The following is a 17,162-nucleotide window of genomic DNA, read 5'->3' as shown; positions in this document are numbered from 1 at the left end:
AAACACAATTATTCATCAAAGACATAACTAAAAATCATCATCAATTTCTAAATTTCAAGCATGGATTTTGTAGTACTCGAAGCAACGACCTCAAAAACGTAAAAATTATCAAAAACCGAAGTAAAACATACATTGAATTAAGCTAAATGGTGACCTAATGTTTCAAAGCTCCTAACCCTTTCTATTTTCTAAGTTTTGGCATTGAAAGATGAAGAAAAATGGCTTTTTAATTTATTATATTATAACATATATTAACATTATTATTTGTTTACTATTTTAACCTTTAATAATTAATAAAGATAACATATATAATAAGGTTACATTAGTCCTTTGCCACCCACTAACTTACATAGTGGGCTATTTGCATCATAAAACCTCCATTTATAAAGACAACCACTATTCAGCCATTTTAAAAATAACCACCTAATTTTTCATTTTACGCGATTTAATCCTTTTATTTAATCGAACACTCAAACGACAAAATTAAAGCACAAAATTTTCACACAAGTAAATTCACACATAATAAACACATAAAATAATTTTAAAATACTTTCTAACTTGGATTCGTGGTCCCGAAACCACTGTGTCCGATTAGGGTCAAAATCGGGCTATTACAATATTTACTGTTATAAATCCTAACTCGATTATGGGAGTTCAGTAATACAAATCTCAAGTTGTAGAAATTATATTACTGCACTGATAGTTACTGGAACTATTTTCAGTTTTCTTTTCTAATTGGGAATACCATTAATATTGAGGTATTATTCTATTTATAGATTGAAATGCTGACTCTATTATGGTATTATGGTTTAAATCAGTATGATGGTAATAATTTTAGAAAATTTAAGGCTTCAATGTTGATAATTGATAGCTATACTGATGATACAGTTATTACAAAAAGATGTAAGATTTGAGTGGCCTGATAAATGTTAGCAAAATTTTGACCAGATGAAAGTTCTGTGGACCGAAGCATCACTTCTGGTTTAGTCTGAATCATGTAAGAAAGTTGTGATTTACAGAGATATATCATTGAATGGGTAAACTATGTTTTGATACAGTAAGACAAAGTAATAGTCTATACTTTTAAACAGTTAAAAAATCGTATGAAAAGAATTACCTGATACATGATTTAGAAGTGACAGTTATTGTCTCAGCTTTGAAAACTAGTGATACTATCAGTTAGGGAAAAACATTTGAACCTCTTTACTGGTGAAATTTTCGAGGACAAAAATTCTTAAGGGGGAGAATTGTAATAGCCCGATTTTCAAAAATGTCAAAAACAGTGGTTCGAGACCACCAAATTTGGCAAATAAGCTCGTAAATTTTATTATTTAATAATTACGAGCCAAATATGATTTTTAAGAGATTTTTGAATTAGAAATTTGTGTTTTATAAAGATTTATTAAGTCAAGAAATTGAGGAAAAGAGGTATCGAGACCTCGATGCTATAAACCGAGCCGTAAATATTTTTATAAATATTTACGGAGTGTTAATATGGTAGTGTTAAAGTTTAGTCAGAAAGTTTTAACATTTCGACAATCAATTAATTAAAAAGGACTAAATTGAAAAGATGCAAAACTTGCTAAAGTGATTAAATAGCTTAACAATTAAATAAGGAAGGATTAAAAGAGTAAATGGACCAATTTAAAAGGCTGAGGTGGCATACTGTTAAAAAATCAAAGATTTTTATGCATTTAAAGACAATTAGAATTACAATAATGTTTATGTGGCCAAAATTTATTTTAAGGATTTCAAGACCATTTCTTCTTCAACTTTCTGTCAAAAACAGCCATGGAAGAAGGTTTTGAGCTGGTCTTTCATATTTTAGCTTCATGTTATGTTAAAAAATTATGTGTATGTGAATTTAAGTGACAGAAATTAAACAGCTAATGATATTGAGCTCATTTACATGAATCTGTCATTTGAAATTGTGATTGACAGGAAGAAATAGTTAATTGCATGCTTATATATGGTTATATGTATTTATCTGAAATACAAGAAAATGATGGTTATTGATATGGCTATGAAATGAACAAATGGTGATAACTATAAGGCTTGGCTGAATATCTTAAATTGGTACTTGAATGTATTAAAATATTGGTGAAGATAAAAGATCAAATGGGTGAGAAATAAGGCTTAGAAAATAGCCTGAGTTTTGTCCACACGGGTAGACACACGGCTTAGCACAGGGGCGTGCGTTCTGGCCATGTGTCCCATGCATCTTAGAGTTTGAAATCAGATTAGCACACGGGCAGAGCACACGGACGTGTGTATCAGTCATGTGAAGGACATGGCCTTGAACATGGGCGTGTGCCAAGGCCATGTGAAACCTACACCAAAAATGAATATAATCAGAATGTAACGGCCCGATTTAGACCCTAATCGGAATAGTGATTTTGGAACCATAAATCCGAGGTTGTAAAATTTTTTTATTATTATTTTTGGTAATTACAGCATGTTATTTGATATGTGTGAAAATTTCGTGATTTAATTTTACCGATTGGTTGTCTAATTTGATAAAAAGACTTAATAGTGAAAAATGTAAAAGTGGCATTCTAATTGTTAAAGTGCTTAATTGCTTTGATTAATTAAAGATAGGGTCCTTATGATGTAATTTGGCCATTAAACCATGGGATGGACGATTATGGGCTTATGTTATATGGTTTTCTAATTAAATTACAAAGATTAAAATAGTAAATGGTATATTAATAAGAAATAAATAAAACAAAGTCATAATAGTGTTCATCTTTTTCATTCTCTTCAACCGAAAATAAGAATGAAGGAAAGTATGGAAGCTAGAGAGGAGGCCGGCTGCATGTAGTGGAAAACCATGAAGTTGATTACTTAGAAGTTAAAAATTTTGAAGGGGATGGGTAACTCTTCTAAACTCTCCTTTGCCTATATCTTTTCATTGATGAATTTTGGTTAAATTATGTATTTAAGTTTGACCGAATGTGTGAGGGAAGGAACAAAATTGAATTGATAGAATCGGTGTTGGGAAATTTTAGCAAGCATTCCTTGAACTTTTATTCTTTTGTGTTTGCGGATTGGGGAAAATTGTTAGATTGCTGTTCAAATTGTACACCTATTAGTATTGTTAATTGTTACTCGGTTATTACTGTTCGATCATGGTTGATGCTGTGGAATATTACAATGATAAGGATGCTTAGAAAAGGGTGTATGCATGTTGTTTTAGGGACTACTATTTGATGTATTAATGCAGCAGTAAATTGTTGTTTAGACGTTAATAAATGTGGTCTGAGTGACTTTAAATTATGTTAATAATGGTTGAAGTTGCCAATGAATACATAATAATGTATTTATTACGTCTGGAACTTCAGAAAATGAGTGTTTGATATTGTCATTAATGTAGCTAGGAAGATAATAAAATATCAATTTAATGCGGCATAAATATGACCAAATGCCTTTTAAAGTGTTAAATTAATGATATTTATTAGTTGTAGCTTAGGTGTAAAAATTTGAATGTTAAAGGGTTAATGCAACCATTATTAAAGTTATTAAATGAGAATAAAAGCAGAGTAAATGCTATAGAAATTATGTCTTAAGTGTTAGTTAATCAGTTGATTAAGTAGTGATAAATAGTCGTATGTTTATATTGTTTGGACGGTTCATGGACTATTTATTACAACAGGGGAAAAAGGTGTTAATAATGTTAATTAATGTTGTCTAAATTGATGTCGATTAAGCTATTGAAGAGTGTAATTAGTAACTAGTATGTACTGCATCATTAAGTTAAGTGTTAATTATTATCAAAGTTGGTTTTAGTGGATTAATTAGGCTGCTATATTGCGAGATTTGAATATTGTTTGAATTGATATTAAGTACGTAATTATCTTGTCATATTTTTTTTGTATATTGATGTTGTTTATTAAAGAGTATCTTAATGCCATCCATATATATATATATATATAAATATATATATATATATCTTTCAGACTTTAAGTTTAATGAACTAATATAAATTCCTCCGTATTCATGTTGTCCAAAATTGGAATGAATTGGATAATGGTTGTATTTGTGTTGACCATTTGTGAGGAATAAATATGTTTTTACTAATTGTAATTAAATGATAGAATGGTTTGAGTTTGGATTTGATTTGATATTTGAGTTAGTTAATGTATTGATTTATTATTATGCTTTGATCGTGAAACAAATAGATTAATTATAAATCGGGGAAAAGATACGGTCGGGGAATAATCATCTATGACTTGAGGTAAGTCTATAAGCATTTAAATGTCATTAAATTTGATAATATATAAATGTTATATGATGAATGGAATTTTTTGTGTGAATATATTTGTGTATGGCCAAATGTGTATTGAACAAAGGAGCTATATTTCGAGTTCGATCCGATCGAGATTCAATGTCTGAAAGTCCCGTATGAACCCTAGGAATAGATAGGATACATATGTCATAACATATGATTTTTGATATGTGTTTTCATGTAAGACCACGTCTGGGATGTTGGCATCGATTTGTGTTTACGTGTAAGACCATGTCAGGGACATCGGCATCGTATTTGATTCGTGTAAGACCCTGTCTGAGACAGTGGCATTGATATATGATTACATGTAAGAACACGTCTAGGACGTTGGCATTGTACAAGTTTTTCCGATTATCTGCGTATCCTTTATAATTTCGAACGGTTCAACGGGCAATGTGAAGTAAAGACCGAATGTGAAATCGAATTAAAAGGTTCAGGTATGTATTCATACTATGATATGTAATTAAGGTAAATTGTATACTTGAATTGATGTACTTGTGATATTTTAAGTGATTCGGCATATTGTGATATTTAAGAGTGATAATTATATATGTTTATGTGTATTGGTGTATTTAGCTATATGATGTTAAATTCTAAATTATATTTGAAAACATATAAACTTGTGAGTGTGATATATGTGTATATTTCATTAAGGTTTGGACTGACTAGGTTAATTGACTTAGTGTTTAATGATTATTGTTTGCTTATGACTTACTAAGCTGCGAAAGCTTATTGTGTGTATGTTTTCTCTTCGTTTTATAGATTTTGGAAGTTGGTTCGAGCTCGAAAATCGTCAGGAAACACTATCACACTATCGACTCCCTTCGGTATTTTGCTAAGTTTGAGTTCGATCTTATGGCATGTATAACATAGCTGAAATGCTTGATTTTGGGTTATGTAATATTGAGCCATGCAAAAATGGCTTATTGGTTAAGCTTAGTTTCTATCCCATTAAATATAATAGCTTTATTTGATGATTGAGTAATTAGATTCGATCATGGTATAATTATGTGTGACTTGTTTAATATGTTTTGTTTATGGTTAATTGAATTAAGTCATGGTTTAAGCTTGTATCGAAAGTAATATGTATTTCATATGTAGGTGATATATATATTCGTGTATGCTTAGTGATAAGGTCTTGATATGTGGATTGAGTAAATGGGTAAAATTAAGTATATTATAAATGAAATGATAGTTAAGTTCAATTATAAGATATGGAAAAATATGTGTAATTTCAGTCATGATTTAAGTCTGTTTTAGAAGTATGTTTTATGTTATAAATGTATGTATGAATTTGAGATTGGTAAATGAGAAATGATATGTATAAATTTAATATTTGAGTTAAGTATTATGCACGTAATATAAGTGTGACGTGTTTCGGCAACAAGATATGTAATGAATCATAATGTATAATTTGATTTATGGATAGGCTTGAAAGTGGTAAGTGATGTGTAGTTATATCCTGCTAGTGATGGGTAAAACAAATGCATGATATGTTTAATTGTGGTTCGTTATTTAAATGTTGAATGATTGATTTCAAAATGTGTTAAGTAAGTGGTAGCAAATTCAGCCTTAGTAAATGGTTTATTTTGATAAGCATGTGAGATGGGTGAAATATTATTTACCTATTTATGATAGAATATGATAAATTTTATTATTGAAAAATGCATATGAATTGGTAAGGAACAAAATACTATTCGATTATTGGTAATGTTTGCTAATGTTTCATACATGGTTTTTAAATAGGATAAAGGATATGTTTTGTTTTGACTTAATGAGTGAATTTGCAAAAGTACAAAGATCGTTATGTTTGATAATTAACTAATGAAACGGATGTTTAAAAAGATGGATATATGTATGCGGTACATGTCAAATAAATTAGGTTTGATGATTAATTAGAAGTCCGAAAGCCATGAACTTTGGTTATAAGGTTCGGTTATTGAGATTATATGATATATGTATTATGATCTGTTGTAAATTAGTTTGGGTCAAATAAGTGATTAAATTATTAATATTGATATGTTTAAAATTTTAAAGCATGACTTGTTTATATACCTTAAGTAGTAAGCATGGTTGGGTTTTAGTTGGTTGAGTGAACTATATGTATAAAAATTTTATTTGAATGTATATTGAATTATAAGTTGTGTGATATTGATATTAAATATAAAATGCACGAGTATTGATGTGATTGAATTACGAAACAAGAAATGTAGTAAATGTTTGTTCTGATCTGTGCTATGTCTGGTAATGCCTTGTAACCCTAATCCAGTGTTAGATATGGGTTAAGGGTGTTACACAGAATGCCACACGGCCTAGTGACACGGGCGTTTGCCCAGGCCGTGTGACTCAAGTTTCTTCATAGGTGCAAGTCAGAGAGTTACACGCCCTAGAGACACGGCCATGTGAGCCACACGAGCGTGTCCCCAAGTCACACGGGTGTGTGACCCCTATATGTGAGAAATTTTTTTAAATTTTGTAAAAAATTTCCTGAGAATTCGGTTTAGTTCTGACTCGGTCCTAATGCATGATTTGGGCCTCGAAGGTCCATTTAAGGGACTTTACGAATAAACTCAAAAAGTGAATTGTAAATGACTCGAATTATCTGAAAATGTTCTATAATCTCTGGTAATGCCTCGAAACCCTATTTTGATGATGGATACGGGTTAAGGGTGTTACACTTGAAGATACCTAGTTAGCACTTAATACCTACCATTCTCAGTCCCAGATGTATTTGTACTAGAAAAATCCACCTAAAAAAAAGAGAGGATTATGGGCTGATAGATCTACCCTAGAAGGTCAAACCTATAAAAGCCAAAAGGGGAACCCTAGAAAGGGGATTTTTTTCTAATAGAAGAAAAAGAGGAGCAGCTTTTGACAGGAAAGGAGGGAAGGACCAAGAAGGAAGGCAACTGAAGAAGGAGAAGATAATTGCATCATATTTGACAACTGTAAGACATTGTGCTGTCGGTGTTGAGAGCTGAATAAGCAAAAGCCAACATCTTGAAATTTTTTCTTTGATTTTTCTCGCATTTCCTTTAGAACTTAATTGTAAAATATGATGTTGATTACTGCATTAAACTTGAACTCGATTTACCTAGCTATGAGCTAAATCTCTTAGGCTTGGGATTACTTGGCTAAACCTTTTAATTTCTATTAATGTTCACAATTTAAGTTGGAATTATTTTGTTGTTTTATTCAATGGTATTTCATGCTTATTACAAGATGTGTATTGACGAATATGTAGCAAGTTATTAAGATAACTTAATGCCGATATAACTTAATGCCGACAAGGTTTGGTTATTTGGATCGACATTGGATAATATGACTGAATGAAAAATTATTTATTCGTAACAACCTCTAGACATAGAGCATTGCCTCATTCGAAAGAGGGTAGAAAATATTAGTGGTAGCTGAACTTAAGTCTATAGACATATAGTACCTTAAGGAAGGTAGCCCAAGGTTTGCCCTCGAGAGAAGCAAACTACTATAGAAACTTATTGAGCAGTAGAATGTTCAAGACTTCATTGTGGCATTAGTAGTTAGAGAAGGTAGATGCATCAGTAATCCCAACCATCCTAATCAACATTGCAATTACTTAATCTTCTTTTCTTTAGTTATTTGGACATGACACTCTTGTTTCATTTACTTGTTTTGTGTTGCACATTTTATACATCATCATTCTCTCATTTTGTCACTACATTCTCACTATTATTTTGCTTCAGCATTAATCCATCCTAACTCGAACAACTCGACCAAATTATACCGTTCTAATCCCTGTGGAGACGATCTCACTCATCACTTTATTACTTATTCAACGTGTATACTTGCACAATTCGCACATCATATTCACAAACGACATGTATACAACTTATAGGCTTGTCACTTTTTTAGTTGAGCTATGTGCTCAACATGTGTTTAACTTCTTTACTCGACACGTGTTGGATTTCCTTGTTCAACCTTTGTTGGGTTTCTTTTGCTTCACACGTATTAAATTTACTTTTAAGTTTTATTTTTTATTTTTTAAAATTTAATGTTATTTTTTATACAAGTATTTTGTTTCAACACGGCTTAGTACGTGAGTTAGCAATAGACCAACTTCACTCGGTAAATTTTAGCTACTCACATTACTTGTTTTAAGTAAAAGAAAGAAAAGTGTTTTACTTATTTTGAATAGGTCTTATTTACTAGAGCTTTACTCATCATTCTAATTTCAAGTTTAAATTATACTAATTAGTTTGTATGTTATGACAAATTGTTTTAAATTTATGTAATAATTAAGCTTTTCCTTGTGTTGATATACTAAATTATCAAACGAGGCATAAATGATGTATTTAATAAATTATGTATATTGAAATTTCATTGGTTTTGCCTTTCAAATATTTTCTCAATGGCAATTGAATGAAGTTACTATTAGTTTTAAAATAGAGATGGAGACAGAAGTTTGTTTATCAAGTGCAAAAACTTCTTATGTCTATGGAGCCTTGCCCAAAGAGTAACCCACTATATAATCAACTAGTGTAAGACTTGATTTTAGCTCAACTCACTCGCCAAGTTGCAACCTCACTCCTATATACAATCTAGACCACTCTTCCACTAAGACTTTTCCCTTGAAAGCTTAATTGCAAAATGAACAACATGAAATTTGGTTAAAACATATTTGCACAAAAAATAAGTTCCTAACCAAATAGAATAAGTGATATATTCATCTCATCCTTAAATAAATGAAAAAAATTCACTTAAATAAGCATCTAATGGCTTGCAAAAGTAAAATCAATGTAAATCACTATCTCCTAAAAAATAGCCTTCAATATATTCTTCAATAGGAAATGAACTTGTCGAGATGTTCTTGATTTAGTCTTCTAAGGAAAACAAATCTCTTCATATAAGGAAATATGCTCACATCGAAGGTCTTCAAAAGAGTCATTACTTTACTTTAACTATTTAAAAATCAATCTCTCTTTAAATAAGGTTAGTAGATCACACTAAAACTCTTAAAAACTAACATTGTTTGATCCAATCTCTTTTCCAATTATAATCTCTTTATTTGTTGCTCAAAATCTTCAAAAATATGTAAGTAAATAATCAAGATATGTTGGTCAAACATGCTAACAAATAAGGCAAGTCAACTTTTCCTTAAGTTGCAAGTGGTGTTGTAGTTGGTAATTATAGTTGGCATTAACATATATGTTTGTTTAAGGTTGATTTTTTTTTAAAAAAAAGGCACTCGATCCACTCGAATTCTATTTAGAAAAAATTTAATATAAAGAAACTTATTTTAATTTATTTTTAGATTATGTATTTGAAAATTCTAATTACACTCAACTTAAAAAGTACCCTTACAATTTTTTATTTTTAGTGAATGAATGAGGGTACAACTCAGTTTAAACATAAAATTGCATTGCACATCCCTTACAGTGTGCTATTCCTAAAAGATATCCAATAAGAATACTAGCAATTCCAGCCGATTGTCTCTCAAATTGTGTAACAGCTCGATTTTTAATAGTGTTAAAAATGGATGTTTTGGAACCCCATTTTTATAGTTTGAGTCCGTAAATATTAATATTTAATATTTACAAGATTTTTATTAAATTTTGGTCGGAAATTTTGCTGAATTGATAGTTAATTAAGATATAAGGACTAAATTGTAAAAGTCTTATAAATCTAGATTTTAAATTGTAAAGGGATCAAAATGGTAATTAAACCTTTTTTTATTCAATAGTGTAAATGGATGTTGTCATCTACTAACTTTTCTTAATTAAGAGTATAGTTTAATCAATCAAATATTAATTAAGCTAATGTTGATTAATTAAGAATAAATTAAAGTATATAAAGGTAATTATGTTGGCATCTTTTGTTTCTTTTATTCTCCACCGAATGAAAACAAAAGAAAACCTAGAAAAGCCATTGTTAAAGCTTCAAACTTTCGGCTCTTGAATGGTATATTCAATTAAGTCATTTTCTTGTAATTTTTACGTTTTTGAGGTCATGAGAGCTTGATTTAGCTAGCCCATGTACCAATTTGGAAAACTGTTAAAGTTTTTAAAAGTTTTCATTGATGAGTTCTTAAAAAAATTGGTGTTAAATTGATAGATTTTAAGTTTAGATATGAAAAAGAACTAGATTGTAAAGTGTAAATTGTTAGTTTTGTCCAAAAGGACTAGAGTGTAAAATTGAATATTTGATGTAAAATTTATATGATTATTGATAGTAGAGGGTCCTAAAAGGATGTAATTGAGATCAATTTTGAAACTTTAGGGACTAAATTGAATAAAATAAAAACTTTAGGGCCATTTAGAAAATGAAATTGGATTGATTCATACATATAATAGGATTTTATAAAATGTTTGGAATTGATAAATTGAACCGAATTATTGTATAGATTGAGAATTGAATCAAATCAAAGATAATCGAGAAAATATAAAATTGTTGATTAGTCCTTAAAACTTGTTTGTTTGATATTTTGCCGTAAGTTCATATGAAACTTATTATTTTATTTCATGTTATGGTTGAATTGTGTTTATTTTGCTTACTAGTTTATATAAATGTGAATTTGGTGATTTTAGGCATCAATTGGACTAAATTGCAAGTAAGAAATATATGGTATTTATGAAAAGGTACAAGGTAACAAAATGGAAATGGAATGTTTATAAGATTAGTAGGACATGTATATACTATTACAGGGGTTTGAAATTATACAATTACAATAATAGTACCCATATGAACTTAATAAAGGATTATGATACATATGACATGCCATTAAGGTAAATATGGAACGATCGAGATTTACATATGAATTACTCACTTACCATATGCAAATTATAGAGAAAAAAAGGGTATGAAAATAAGTGACCAAATAAGCTACATCACCTAAAAAATACTTAATATTAATAAAAAAACTATATATCCTTGTATATATATATATATATATATATATATATATATATGCCTGTGATATCTTAAAGAAATAATAGACTAATATTATATATGCATATATCTTGGCAATATGCATTTATGCTGTTATCAACTGAATTCATCTTCAAAACCATACCATTACAAAACACATACACTGAATGTGTTCCACAACAATATATATAGTTTAATCAAATAAAAACCACAAAGAAAAACCAACAAAATATTCAATTTCTTTCTTTAAAACATCTTAATTTTAATAGAACAAAAACTCATGTGTTTAATCGAAAACCCATATAAACAAAAAATTGCTTTGACTTTTCAAAGCAAAAACCTAGACTATATTGAATCTTCAATTGAATTGTTGTAGTACGAAAAAAAAACCTAATACTAGAAATCAATATATGAATTCAATTGTAAATTGCCTCAAACATTAATTTGCATCTATCAATTGAATTCCGTAGCATAATCCTTCTACGTGGGTTCGATTTTGACTTCGATATTAATAAAATTTTAAAAATCCAATTAATCAAAATCAAAACCCAAAGATTTTATTATGAATCTCAAAGATTAAACCTAAAAACTATTCATTCTAAAAAAATAAAACAGACTTAATCAATTTCCAATAATTTAATATGACGAGACTCGGATGTCACTTGTTAGAACTATAAAAACAAGATCTGATATAGACTTAAAACTGTAAACTAAGATCTGTCATGTCAAATCATCAAGAACAAAACTAGATGCGGAAGCATACCTGAATCCATAAGTTTTTGAAATCTTCTGATCTTATGATTTTGATCTTTCAAATTAGCACACAAGTAATTTTGAGAACCATATGTGTAATTTGGGAACCATAACCCTTATATATATAATTTTTGCACATTAACCCTAATTTCTAATTAACCAACCATCAATTAGAAATTGTTACTATAGTATTTGCATATATTTGGCCCATGCTTTATTTAATAACTAAAGCCCAATAAACCTTAACCAAATTAAATCACTTTTAATTTGGGCTAACCTTTTATAATAGTAAATAATAAAATATAATTACTCTTATTATATGTGATGTTCATATTTTCTAACAATTATATGTGAAATAAAGTTGTTGCAAGCACCAATTTCTTGCTGAAAAAGTGCCCCTACAACTTAGGTTTGGATACTTACCAAGTGGGTATGGAGACTTCTCATAAAAGTAGTCTGTTATAACCATTACAAGGCTCTTGACTTACAAGTTAAAATTATTATTATTTTTTAAAAAATATTTATTTTTATATATTATTTCTTGTCAATTATAATTTTTAAAATATTTATGTATTTTTTTTGAATTTTTTAGAATTAATATCATATTGGGATCATTTGTAAATTTTGATGGTTAATTTTTTAAAATTATGATTAAAGTGATATAATATGTAAAAGTTGAAGACTCAATTTGTTATTATACCGAATCTTTTAATTGCTACGTCATTTGTAATTTTAACTGGGTGACCAAAATGATCAAACCATATAACATGAGTGCTTAAATTGTAAATTTTTTATTTTTAGTGCCTAAAATAAATTATTTTTTATAATTGAGTGATTATGTGTATAATTTATGAAGCAGTTGAAATGAAGATATTGGCAAGTGTGCTAAACTATTTTATCCATGTCTCAATGTTCCTGTATGGTTGCATCAATCTACATTTTAACCTTTTAATGGAAGATAATTTTTATGGTATAGTTTTGAGAAAGGTCTATAATTGTTAAAATCCAATCCTAACAGGTTTAGAACATGGAAGACTGAAAATGAAACATGCATTTATTGTTCAACTAAAGCTTAAGTTGTTAAACTGCTGCAACACCGCATCTATATCGTTTACATTTTACCTTTTTCTTAAATTATATTTATTCCATACATTTTTAATACCAACATATAAATATGATTCTTTAAAAGTTATTTTAAGAATATAGATTTTTTCTAAAATGTTAAATATATTTTTAATAAAAGGTGTTAATGAGTTTTTTAAAATTTTGAGTGAGATTTTAAATTTAGACAAATAATTCAACCTCAAAATAAATTTAAGATGAATACATATCCATATTTGATATTTATCTTAGAAACCTCTAATATGAATATCCTAAACAACAGTTGTGAGTATTTTATGGTCTAGCCTAGACCTGTCCATGGGTCAAGCCACCCGACCCGACTTGAAGGCCCGTCCGAAAAGCGGTAGGGTTTGGGTAAAAATATAGGTCCGAAAAATGGGTTTGGGTAAAAAATAAGGCCTATTTAGAAAACAGGCCGAGCCTCGGGTAGGACTTTTTTTTTCAAAGCCTGGCCCAACCCGAATATGCAAAAAAAAAGTTTTTTTTTCTTTTTTAATTATTTTCTTATTTTTTTTCACTATTTGGTTACCATTTCACAATTATATTGTTACTATTTTATTGTTATTATTTGGATATTGTATAACTTTTATTTTATTGTTAATTTTGTTACTATTTTAGAGACATTTACTTGTTAAATTGCGCATATCTCAGTGTTATTTAAGTATACATATTTTTTTAATTTATTTTCAATTTGTTAGAAAATATTTATTTTAATATTTTTAGTATTTTTAATGAATTATATAATTTTAAAAAAATTATATAAAAGAATAATACAAATAGGCCAAGCTGAAACTAGGTTTTAAGCATTTTTATCTGGACCAGACTCAGACCTAACAAACGGGTCTTAAATTTTTATTAAGTCCAACCCGAACCCAATCTATTTTAGCCCATGAACACATTTAGTCCAGTCACTAACTTTCAAATTTTAATTTAATAAAATCATGACCAAACAAAATCAATCACTCTCTTCCCCCTTCGGCCTCTTAGTGGATCTTGCAGTTGGATTGTAGGTGAAGAAAGGGTCATCTGTTGGTGCAATAGATATGATTAAGAATCCAATTCAACATATAAAAAAGTTTTTTAAAAGAAAAAAACCCTACCATAATATCCACCAACAGAGAAAAAAAAAACATAAGATATATACCAAAAGGGTTTTAAAAAAAAACATAATATATATTTTTAAAAAATACAAAATGGAAAAGATAATAAAAATCTAGTTGAAAAATATAATTAAACTAAAGATAAGATGACCCCATAAAATCATCATGATGACTTTTAGTGATGAACTATATATGCACACACTTCTCCAGCTTGCACTTTGAACCTTCTAGAAGCTTTTTTTTTTTTTGCTCCAATGAATAGGAAATCTTTCCTTTTCAGCTCTCCTATCTCACCTCTCTCTATCATGGAGATAGTGAATGACATATATATATATATGGGGTGCCCTTTTTTTATTCCTTGGGGATGCTGTCATTGTTGGTAAAGGGCTTTTCAAATCGTATCATCACTCAATGTGATCTCCAGTGCTTAGCCATTTCAAACCCATTTTTGCTGTAGTGATAGTCTTCAATGGTTTGATCAATCTCAGCTTGTGTGTTCATCACAAAAGGACCATACTGAACCACTGGTTCATTCAACGGTTGACCTGCAATGAGCACAAATCTCAATGGCTTTGATGATCTGTTCCACACACTTAGACCATTCCCTGGACCCAAAACTGCCATATGGTTAGGTGGTATGGGTGAATTGTTTTGGTACCCAAACACTCCTTCACCTTCAATTACGTATGCAAATGCATTCCATGATTCTGGGATGTGCTGGTGAACTTGTGTACTTGGCCTTAAACTGAAATCCAAGTACATCGCCGGGGTTCGGGTGTAGACAGGAGATTGGACTCCCATCGATTCCCCGGCGATCACTCGTACTTCTACACCTTCTTCTTCTGCACTTGGAATGTCCTTACTTAATAGCTCCTGATACCTTGGTTCAATCCTGGCAAGATTTTTTCAAAATATTCATGTTCAACATTCATGTTTGACGTATTTTCAAATATGAATAGAAATAGTATGGGATTTTGCTAAACAGGAAATATTGTAGAAGATGTGATGAATTTTCATGACTTTTGCAGATAAAAACAGGTAATTTGAAAACTTGTCCCTTTTCTTTTCCCGAAAAAGCAAACTTGTCATCTATCTCTTGAATTATTTTAAAAATCCATTGTTCAATAAACTACATAAATAGATAAAATACAAGTAATATTTGTATTAACTAAAAACATCATGTACCAGTCAAAGCAAGGAAGACAAATTACATATTAATTAGCTGAAAATATTTGAAAGAGATTCACTTTATTCATAAAAATGGTCTTCAAAATCAAATGGTAATTTGCTGGTTGAAAAAAAAGAGAGAGTAAATTTATAGATTGGCTCCCAAATGCGAAGGTCAAATCCGAATTAAAGTTTCTTACATTTTGTCTTGGGATGAGAGATTGATCCAAAGCTGCAAACCCTTGTGAACACCCTCTCCAGCAGGCATTTCAGAGTGGATTATTCCTCTTCCTGCTGTCATCCACTGCTTCATTCAACCAATAAATCAAAAACCCAGAAATTTGACCAGATCTGTCATTTGAATCATTCAAAGGAGAAAATAATTACCTGCACATCACCGGTATGAATTGTACCTTTATGCCCTGCAAAATCTTGATGAGTGATACCTCCCTGATATCCACAAAAAAACAGGGCCCCAAATGTCAGTTGTTTCTCAAGTATCAATTTGTGTGGTTTTTGTAGAAATTAATGAAACAAGAAATTTACCTGTAACATGTATGTAACTGTTTCAAACCCTGTAAAAAACCACAAACAACATTTACCTCACAAGAATATGATACAGATTTATGGTAAGAAATTTCAAAGAACCTCTGTGAGGATGATCAGGAAATCCAGCCGGAGGAGACACTGCAAACAATAAAAACAAAAATGGTCAATAAATTCAAAAAAGAGAACTTATATATATATATATATATATGTATTCTCATATCGGACACTAGTGAAGCTATACCTGTAAAATCATCCATCATGAGGAAAGGATCCAAAGTCTTCAATTCACTCCTGAAATCATATACAAAGAATCAAATTTGAAAAATAAGGATAAAAACCCAGAAAGGCAAAGAGAAAGAAAAAAAAAATCAAGAAACCTTCCAATGCATCTGCGGACAACAGCACCGTCACCCTCGCGTTGATGCTTGGGAAGAAACTTCTTAGTGACCAATCTTGGTCGAGCGAAAGAGGTTTCAGACATGATTGTTCTTTTTATTTTCTAAACAATGATTCTGCGGATGTCTGCAATGAATGAGTTGCTGTGTAAGCAATCAATCTCTCTGTTTATGTGTTTGAATGATGTTGGGGGGTTTATATATAAGTAGTGAAACTGGGAGATTGAGACCCAAAAAGAGGAGGGAAAGAGTTAAAAATGGGGTTGGTTGGAGGTTCTGACAGAAAGGGAGGCGTGGGGAAACATTTGCATTGGGACCCATTCATTCCATCCTTGGACCAATCATCATCATGATGTCAAGCTTTTGTCATCATCTTTCTGTCTAGATCTTTTTTATATATATGATTGAATTTGGATTAGTTTTATTACTGATTTACTCCACTAAAATAGTATCAATATACACAAAATAAATTAATTACTTGGATATCATTTCAATCCAATTTGAAAATTAGAAAACTTTTTAGATTTTACCATAAGATATAGAATTGGATGAAAATTGAATAAGATGATATAATTTAGGGTTTTGATGGTATATTTGCCAAAAACACATAAGCCGAAAAAGGACTCATCCTTTTCACTTTATAATAATAATAATTGAATGACATCTTTCATACCTATGCATTGCGCTGTATTTGTTTATAAAAACAAAACCTTATCATTTTGACTTTTTTTTTCTTTCTTAAACACCTTCTTTTATCATTATTATTATAGCAGCCTTACATATAATATAGATTGGCCAACTGAGTCATCTTGTCATGTGCCATTTTATGCTTGGCTTGCTTCAATTGGATTTAAAGGAGTTAATTTATCGATTTAATTTAATTAAGTA

The 17,162-nt window shown here is 29.9% G+C and overlaps 1 protein-coding gene across 1 annotated transcript; it reads right to left on the bottom strand.

The window, feature by feature from the left end:
- Window positions 1–14,215: 14,215 nt before the first annotated feature.
- LOC105777996 (pirin-like protein) lies at window positions 14,216–16,459 on the bottom strand. The gene is made up of 7 exons (XM_012601539.2): window positions 16,257–16,459; window positions 16,121–16,170; window positions 15,979–16,017; window positions 15,877–15,905; window positions 15,718–15,780; window positions 15,531–15,634; window positions 14,216–15,055 (listed from the first exon to the last, which is right to left on the bottom strand). The coding sequence occupies exons 1-7, from the start codon at window positions 16,358–16,360 to the stop codon at window positions 14,572–14,574; spliced, it is 873 nt and encodes a 290-aa protein (XP_012456993.1). The 5' UTR covers window positions 16,361–16,459; the 3' UTR covers window positions 14,216–14,571.
- Between the last annotated feature and the right edge of the window lie 703 nt (window positions 16,460–17,162).

The sequence above is a fragment of the Gossypium raimondii genome, chromosome 10, assembly GCF_025698545.1.
Source record: "Gossypium raimondii isolate GPD5lz chromosome 10, ASM2569854v1, whole genome shotgun sequence".
Classification (NCBI taxonomy): Eukaryota; Viridiplantae; Streptophyta; class Magnoliopsida; order Malvales; family Malvaceae; genus Gossypium; species Gossypium raimondii.
The sequence above is the reverse complement of the archived record's forward strand: the minus strand, read 5'-3'. Positions and strand labels throughout refer to the sequence as shown.

Excerpts from the sequence above, each read along its gene's own strand:
- LOC105777996 (XM_012601539.2), bottom strand. The coding sequence starts at position 16,360 with ATGTCTGAAACCTCTTTCGCTCGACCAAGATTGGTCACTAAGAAGTTT. Across the intron at positions 15,781-15,876 it reads CAGTTACATACATGTTACAG|GGAGGTATCACTCATCAAGA; the intron begins GTAAATTTCTTG and ends TGTGGATATCAG. Across the intron at positions 15,635-15,717 it reads TTCATACCGGTGATGTGCAG|TGGATGACAGCAGGAAGAGG; the intron begins GTAATTATTTTC and ends TGAATGAAGCAG.